Source organism: Microtus oregoni, unplaced genomic scaffold, assembly GCF_018167655.1.
Source record: "Microtus oregoni isolate MIOR12 unplaced genomic scaffold, Mior012 000096F_ref0000112, whole genome shotgun sequence".
NCBI lineage: Eukaryota > Metazoa > Chordata > Mammalia > Rodentia > Cricetidae > Microtus > Microtus oregoni.
In genome coordinates this window covers 1,040,251-1,049,015 of record NW_024544709.1, presented here as the reverse complement: position 1 = coordinate 1,049,015, position 8,765 = coordinate 1,040,251, and the positions used below count along the sequence as shown (strand labels likewise).

At 41.8% G+C, this 8,765-nt stretch overlaps 1 protein-coding gene across 1 annotated transcript; it reads left to right on the top strand.

Annotated features, from left to right (window-relative positions):
* Positions 1-2,399: 2,399 nt before the first annotated feature.
* On the top strand, positions 2,400-7,730 carry LOC121442813 (disintegrin and metalloproteinase domain-containing protein 24-like). The gene is given in 3 exon segments (XM_041644461.1): positions 2,400-2,618; positions 5,319-7,443; positions 7,663-7,730. Coding segments are annotated over 3 exon segments (2,412 nt in total).
* Positions 7,731-8,765: the final 1,035 nt, after the last annotated feature.

Here is an 8,765-nt window from a genome sequence, read left to right as displayed (position 1 = left end):
TTACAGAAGCTTTTAATTTTCAGGAGGTGCCATTTATTAATTGTTTCTCTCAGTGTCTTGCTACTGGGGTTATATTTAGGAAGTGGTCTCCTGTGCCAATGCATTCAAATGTACTTCCCACTTTCTCTTCTATGAGGTTTAGTGTGGTTGGCTTTATGTTGAGGTCTTTGATCCATTTGGACTTGAGTTTTGTGCATGTGATAGATGGATCTATTTTCTTCTACATGTTGATATTCAATTATGTCAGCACCATTTGTTGAATATGCTTTCTTTATTCCATTTTATATTTTTTTTAAATCAGGAGTTCGTAGGTGTGTGGATTAATATCTGGGTCTTCGATTTGGTTCCATTTTATGCCCATATCAGGCTGTTTTTAGTGCTGTAACTCTGTAGTAGAGTTTGAAGTCAGGGATTGTGATGCCTCCAGAAGTTCCTTTATTGTTCAGAATTGTTTTGGCTATCTTGGGTTTAAAGCAAAGAAAACCAGCCTACAATTCACAATCCCAGAGAATCTAGACAATAGTGGGATTGTAAGTGAGACATATATGGATCTAATCTTCATGGGAAAAAGAAAACAAACAAGAGAAGTATTGCATCCTCAATAAAGGAATTGTTCGTGGTCTATAACCAATGCCAGCTGAATATACAATTTGTGAGTCCACCATGCCCCATAGACAACTTGCGCTACGGTGGACTCATCATCCTCTTGAGGTCTCACTTGCCCTGCTGTTTGTTATAATAAGATATTTGATTGTACAGGTGAAAGTCCCTTAGGAGAAAAATTCCACCAGATTTTTGCAGAATTAATGCTAACATTCCTTAAATTATTTCACAAAATAGAAAGCAAAGGAACACTACCAAATTCATTTTATGAGGCACAGTCACCCAGATACTGAAACCACATAGTCAGCAAAGAAAGAGTAGACCAATTTTTCTTATGAACACAGATGCAAAAATACCCATAAAATACTTGCAAACCGAATTCAAGAACACACCAAAAAAAGATCATCCATCATGATCAAATAGGCTCCATCCCAGAGATGCAGAGATGAAACAATGGAAAAAAAAATCAGCCAAGGTAATCCTGTTCTCACACCCTCAGTACCCAGCTCATCTGCACTCACACCACCAGGGACAACTCTGCTCCTTTGTCTTGACAAGGTGTGGGACCTGCTCTCTGGATTGCAGCACTTTTTGAAGCACAGTGCTAACTCTTCCATCCTTATTCCCCTGAGGTCAGCTCTCACACCTCTCGCAGGTGGCAAGGGGGGCATATTTCCCTTACTCTTGCCTTCCCATGGCATATGAGGGAGGGGGCTGGAACAGCTATTCTGCTCTCATGCCTACAGGCCCGGCTCACCTGTGCCCCCACCAACAGGCTCAGTTCTAGCGTGCTGCCCAGGTGAGGTGCCATGTGCCTGCTCTAACTTGGGCTGCAGCAGGTGAGGGACAGGGCCAGTTCTCTCACTCTGGAGGCCCTGGGGACAACTCTCTCACCTACCACATGTGGCCAGGGGTGAGAAGAGGGAGAACAGTTTTCTCCTCACCCATGCGACCACATGGCAGGGGGGATGGGCAGTCCTTCTGCTCCTATGATTCCCCCATCCCACCCTACCTGCAGCTCACCTGTGGTAATTGGACCATGGACCTAGACACAGTCCTTGGCAGCAACCCAGGCTCGGATGACACCATGGTCCCAGTTGGCAGTGCAGGACCCAACAGTAGCTTGGCCCTCAAACCACCACATGGCTCCACGTGTAGACCTAGACCCTGGGCATCTGCTCTGCTTTTGATGGCAACAGGAGCCTTGGACATCAGTACAGGTCCTGGATATGGCAGGGCTACAGACCCAGACATGCCCTTGGCTACAGTTCAGGTCATATGAATGCCCTGGATCCAGGTGGTGGCACATGTTACTCAGGTCTGTATGGGCCCATCAGCAACACAGCCCTCCTATGCCAAGAAGACTGCAGGTGGAGGCCCAGATCCTGGGAAGCAATGTGGCCTTGGGTGGCAACACAGGCTACAGACATTGGCACAGACTCAGGCTGTGGTAGGACCACAGATCCACACATGGTTTTTGGCAACAGCCTGGGCCCAGATGTCTTCATGGCCCTAGTTATCAATGAAGATAGCCCAGTCAGCATGCCTCAAGTGGTGGTGTGACCCCCAAACACCAACATTTCTCCAGGAGGCAGCCTAGAGCCTGGGTATCCACTCAGACTTTGATGGTAACAGTAGGCACAGACATTGACACAGATTTTCACCATAGTAGGGTTACTGACCCAGACATGGCTCATGGCCACAATTAGGGACTGGACAATACAGTAGCCCTGGTAGTATCAGGGGCCACCTATATATGTATGGTCCCAGCAGCAGCTTGACCCGCTAAGACCAACATGGCCTCAGGTGTTGACCCAGACCGCAGGCCTCTTCATGGCCCTCAGTGGCAACAGGACCCATGGTGTCAACTCGGAGACCTCCACAGCAGGGCCATGAACCCAGACATGGCCACCCTGCAGCAGTCTGCATTATACATCACCATGGTCCAAGATGGTGGCATAGGAGTCCTGGATCAGCATGGCCTCAGTTGGATACATCCCTTAGACATCATCTTGGTCACATGTAGTAGCCCAGATTCCAGGCAACCATGAGGCCCTTGGTGGTAACAGGACTCATGCACATTAACACAAAACTCCACAGCTTCATCAGAGCCATGGAGCAAGTCATGGAACTTGACAGCAGCTAAGGATCAGACATCGCCATTGCCCTGGGTAGAAAGCAGAGCATCTACCTCAGCCTGTTCCTCACCACCCTCACCTCTTCAGATCTGTATCTCTCCCCAGAATCTTTCTGTTTCTCTCTCTCTCTCTCTCTCTCTCTCTCTCTCTCTCTCTCCCTCTCCCTCCCTCCCATTTGGCCACCCTGTACTCTCTCACCATCATGGTACCTGAAGGCCCGATGCTAAGGCTCGTGGGTGAAATTCTTTTGCCCCAGGTCTAGGGACCTGGAATAAGGGGAGCTACCAAGATAATTCTTTACAGATTTTTGGTGGGAGAATTTTCAACTTCATATGGAAAAACAACAACAATAACAATAAAAACTCAAGATAGCTAAAACAATCTTGAACAATACAAACTGTTGGAGGCCTCCCCATTCCTGATTTCTAGCTATGTGACAGAGGTATAGTAATAAAAACAGCAAGGTATTGACATAAAAACAAAAAACATTGAACAATGGAATTGAACAGAAGACCCAGACATAAATCCAAGCAATTATGGACACCTGACTTTTGATAAAGAACATAGAAACACAGGAAAAAAAGACAGTATCTTCAACAAATGGTGGCAGTCAAACTGGGTGTCTGCATGTAGAAGAACACAAATAGATCCATATTTATTACCCTGCACAAACACAAGTTCAAGTGATCAAAGACCTCAACATAAAACCAGACACATTGGACATGATAGGAAAGAAGGTTGAGGAATAACCTTGAATGCTCTGGCACAGGAGACGACTTCCTGAACAGAAGAATGATAATGCAGGCAATTTAATAAATGGAACAATTAATAAATGGACCCTCAGGAAACTGGAAATGTTCTGTAAGGCAAAGAACACTATCAATTTGACAAAATGGCAGCCTATAGAATGGGGAAAGGACTTTTTTTTACCAACTCCATAAAGAGGACTAATATCAAAAACATTTAAATAATTCAAGAAACTAGATATAAAAACCCAAATAATTCAATTGATAAATGGAATACAGATCCAAACAGAGGATTCTCCATAGAAGAAACTCAAATGACTGAGAAACACAGAAATGCTCACCATCCTTAGCCATCAGGGAAATGCAACCAAAACTACTTTGAGATTCCATATAACACCTGTCAGAATGTCTAAGATAAAAAACACAAATGACAGCTCTTGCTGGTGAGGAATGTGGAGCAAGGGGAACACTTCTCCATTGCTTGTGCGAGTACAAACTTGTAAAGCCACCCTGGAAAACAATATGAGGATTTCTTAGAAAGTTGGGAATTGGTCTACCTCATGACCCAGATGTTCAGCTCATGAGCATATACCCAAAGGACACTCCATCCTACCACAAAGGCACTTGCTTGTTCCACCACGCTCACTAAAACTTTATTCATAATAGCCAGAAACCGGAAACAACCTAGACGTCCCTAAACAGAAGAGTGGATGCACAAAATGTGGTACATTTGCACAATGGAACATTACTCAGCTCTTAAAATATGAGCTCATACAATTTTCGGGCAAATTGATGCAACTAGAAAAAAAATCATCCTTAATGAGGTAACCCAGAAAGACAACTATGGTATGTATTCTCTTATATGTGGATATTATCTATTAAGGAAATGATCGTCAAACTACAATCCACAGACCCAGAGTGTTTAGGTAATCAGTATGGCACAAGGGGTTGGGGGATGAATGGGTCTCCCTGGGAAGGGGGTGCTATAATCAGAATATATTATATGAGGAATTAACCTATTTTCAATAAAAAAGTACTCCTTTCATAAGTATAATCAAATATAAATGCGATTGAGAAACAGACATCAAGCCAGCACACCTAATTTGATTATACTATTGTTTATTGATTCATCATATGGAGATATTTATTACAGAAGATTCCACCTTTGACTCTGCAGTTTGACAGACCTGGCATAAGAGAGAACAAGCAGGTTTGTTACATGGGAGTGCAAGTTAAATACCATGCATTTAACATGGTAGAATATTTTTTTATACAAGTCTGCTAAGAACTATGTGCAACTTATCATTAAAAATTGAAGAAACCACTGATACTCCTTGATTGACTATGTATAAATCAAACTTATCTCATTAAAGCAAGTGGCTACTTCACAATAGCCAATAGAAGCTTATTTTCAATATTAATGTAAATATAGTCTTAAATGTGTATATATTTAGGGGACAATACAGTGAATCCATGTATCTGTCATCAAGGTCTGAGATTATCAGCCTGTGACCCACTGTGATCCTTCTGAACAACCGGAGTGTGACTGTACCTCATCAAAATTAAAGAGCAAATCAAATGCACAATATGAAGTCATGCTTTGGTCCAAATGCTAAGCTATATTTATATAAAGCCTTCTACTTTAGCCAGCTCATCATGAAGCCACTCTTTATCTCTGCCTTCTTTTTCCTGTTTCATAAGGTCCCCCTGCCCTGATGGATCCAGTCTTCCAGAAGACAGAGTATTAAATGTTAGTGCTGCATGAGATCAAGACAAAATAAAGATCCGGGCAGCAGAACCACATCCCGTCCTCCTTTGCTCTCTCCAGTAGGACAAGGTGGCTATGAGTGAGGTTCCAGTACATGTAAGAATCGCTCTCCTGCAGGTATGGTTGAGGGTGTTGCTCTTTCCTTCTATATGGCCCCTGACCTGGTGTGCTGAATTCAAAAGCCTTCCAGAAGTAGTGATACCCTTGAGGGTAACCGTCTCTAGTAGAAACATGAGTCTTGCAGGCTGGAAGTCCTATAGCCTACACTTCGGAGGCCAGAGACACATTATCTCCATGAAGCCCCAAAGCTTTCTAGTATCCAGCCATCTCTCTGTGTTCACCTACAGTGATCAAGGAGACCTCATTGAGGATCGGCCTTTTGTCCAAAAAGACTGCTATTACTTTGGTTTTGTGGAAGGAAACCCAGAATCCATGGTTGCTCTTATCACCTGTTTGGGGGGTTTACAAGGAACATTACAGATAAACGACACAGCTTATGAAATTAGACCCAAGAGCCCTTCTTCCACATTTGAACATCTAGTTTATAAGATAGACAGTGAAAAAACTCAATTATGTTCCATGAGATGTGCATTAACAGATGAAGAAACAGCAGAGCAAGTGACACCTCAAGAGGATGATGACTCCTCCAAAACACGAGTTGTCTATGGGACATGGTGGACTCACAGATTGTATATTGAACTGGCATTGGTTATAGACCATGAACAATTCCTTTATCGAGGCCGTAATACTTCTCTTGTGCTACGAGATGTATTCATGATTATGAATGGACTAAATTACTTCTTATTTCCAGTGGATATTAATGTGGCTTTACTTGGACTTGTAATCTGGAGTAAGGAAAACCCCATACCAGTGAAAGATATATATACTCTCTTGCCAGCATTTTGTAAGTGGAAGAGTGAACACCTTGATTCTTACCTACGACATGATATTGCACATCTCTTTGTGAATTATAATTTTAGTAACTATTTTGGCATAGCCTATGTTGGAACTATATGTAATAAGACATTTGGGTGTGGAGTTGAGAGTCCCTTGGGGGAAAATTTCTTTACCTTTGGGTGTATCGTGGCACATGGGATAGGTCATAATTTGGGCATGCCCCATGATGGGATATTTTGTACATGTGGAGGAGGACCATGTGTGATGTCTCCTACAACAAGATGTTCCAGAAAATTCAGTAACTGTAGTTATGCTGCATTGTGGGAAAACACAGCCAAAGCAAGCTGTATGTACAATAAACTCAACCTTTCGGATACCTATCCGTTTAAGTTCTGTGGGAACGGGGTGGTTGATGAAGGTGAGGAGTGTGACTGTGGACCCCCCGAATTATGTGACTATAGTCTCTGTTGTCTGCCTGGCTGTACTCTCAAGCCTGGAGCTAGCTGTGATACCGGGCTGTGCTGCAGCAACATATGACAATTCCTGCCGTCTGGCACTCTGTGTAGAATTAAGGAGAGCGAATGTGACCTCCCAGAATGGTGCAATAGAACTTCACCTGAGTGCCCAGAAGATGTGTTTTTACAGGATGGAAGCTCTTGCAGTGATGGTGGCTACTGCTATGAAAAAAGATGTAACAGCCATGATGAACAGTGCCGGAGACTTTTTGGCAAGGATGCCAGGAAAGCATCTGACAGTTGCTACCAGGAAGTCAATACTTATGGTGATCGTTTTGGTAACTGTGGAATAATAAACAATGTATATGTGAAATGTAATAACTCAGATATCCTCTGTGGAAGAGTTCAGTGTAAAGAAGTGAAAAGTCTTCCTATTTGGAGGAGCCATTATACTGTACATTGGACTCATTTCAAGGGTGTCTCCTGCTGGAGTACTGACTACCATTTTGGGATGAGCATCCCTGACCTTGGTGACGTAAAAGATGGCACACACTGTGGTCCAGAGCATGTGTGCATGAACAGAAAGTGTGTCAATAAGTCAATCTGGGCAAGTGAGTGTACACCAAAGACCTGCAACAAGAATGGCGTCTGCAATAACAAACATCATTGCCATTGCAATGATGGCTGGAGTCCACCATATTGCCTGCTAAAGGGCACTGGAGGGAGTATTGACAGCAGTCCATCTTCTGAAAGCAAAAATAAGGAGAAGGATAAAGAGAAGGAGAAGGACAAGGACAAGGAGATGAAGAGGAAGTCACAGGATAATAGCTTCATAAGTTGGATATTTCCTGTTTCTTTTACGGTTTTGCTTTTATTTTTATTTCTTTGGATTATCAAGGGCTCTACACCATCACCTGAGAAAGAAGAGAGTAAACCATCACATGAGGAAGAAGAGACCAGCACTTCTCCTTCAACAGCTTCAACTTCAACTAACACAGAGTAGAACATTTGTGAAATTACTCTTTAACGTTAAATGAAATTTCCCACATTTTTAGTGTCCCGGTGGGAGAAATGCTATGGTGTGCATTATAAACTACTGATAAAAGATTCCAGCAATCTATGATAGGTTGGAATAATGCACTTTTATCATTCAATAAAAGGTGTTCCATAGAGCCCTCAAAATATCACAGACTACTACTGCCAAATCTACTCATTACTCTCCACGACCTAATGGGAAGGCCCTACTGCTGAAGATGCTGCACACTTATTTGGTGAAATAATTCAATAAGTGTTTACATTAGAGGTTCCTTAATGGTCCTGTAGAATTGTGCTGAGTCCAGCTGTGGGACATTTTTTGCTGGGGAGTGGTGGTGTGAGATTTTTAGGTACTACTTCTGTTTTAGTGAGGGGTTATGAGTCTACTAACTGTTTGTTTAACTTTTATAGATCATTTATATCAAGAAATTAACCTATTTCCAATCTCATGGAATACAGATTTTTAAATTAAATCTTTATGATTATCTGGATTTCTTCAATGTTTGTTTTAATGGCTTCTTTTTCATCTCTAATTTTATTAATTTGGATCTTTTCTCGTTATCTTTTGGTTAATTTGGCTAAAGATTTCTGATTCCTGTTGAGTTTCTCAAAGAATCAAGTCTTTGTTTCATTGAATCTTTGTATTTTGTTGTTGCTGCTGCTGTTTGTTTGTTTGTTTCAATTTCATTGATTTTAGCCCCGTGTTTATTTTTTCAGATCTATTCTTTTTGGGTATTATTTCTTTGTGTTTTCCTAGAGATGTCAAGTGTGTCACAAGTTACTATGATCAAATTTCTCCAGTTTTTGAAGTTGCCACTTAGGGCTACAAACTTGCTTCTTCGAACTGCTCTCATGTGTCTCTCGTTTGTTTGTGTAAGTTGTGTTTTTATTTTCATTTAGTTCTAAAACATTTTTTATTTTCTTATTGATTTCCGTCTTGACCTAATTTTCATACAGTGGTTGGTTGTTAAGTTTTTATGAATTGTAAACTTTCTGCTGTTTCTATTGTTGTTCATATCCGGCTTTAATCTATGATGATTAGATAAAATGTACAGTGTTATTTCAGTTTTTAAAAAACTGTTGAGAGTTTGTCTGTGCCCTAATCTGCACTCAATTTTGGAGA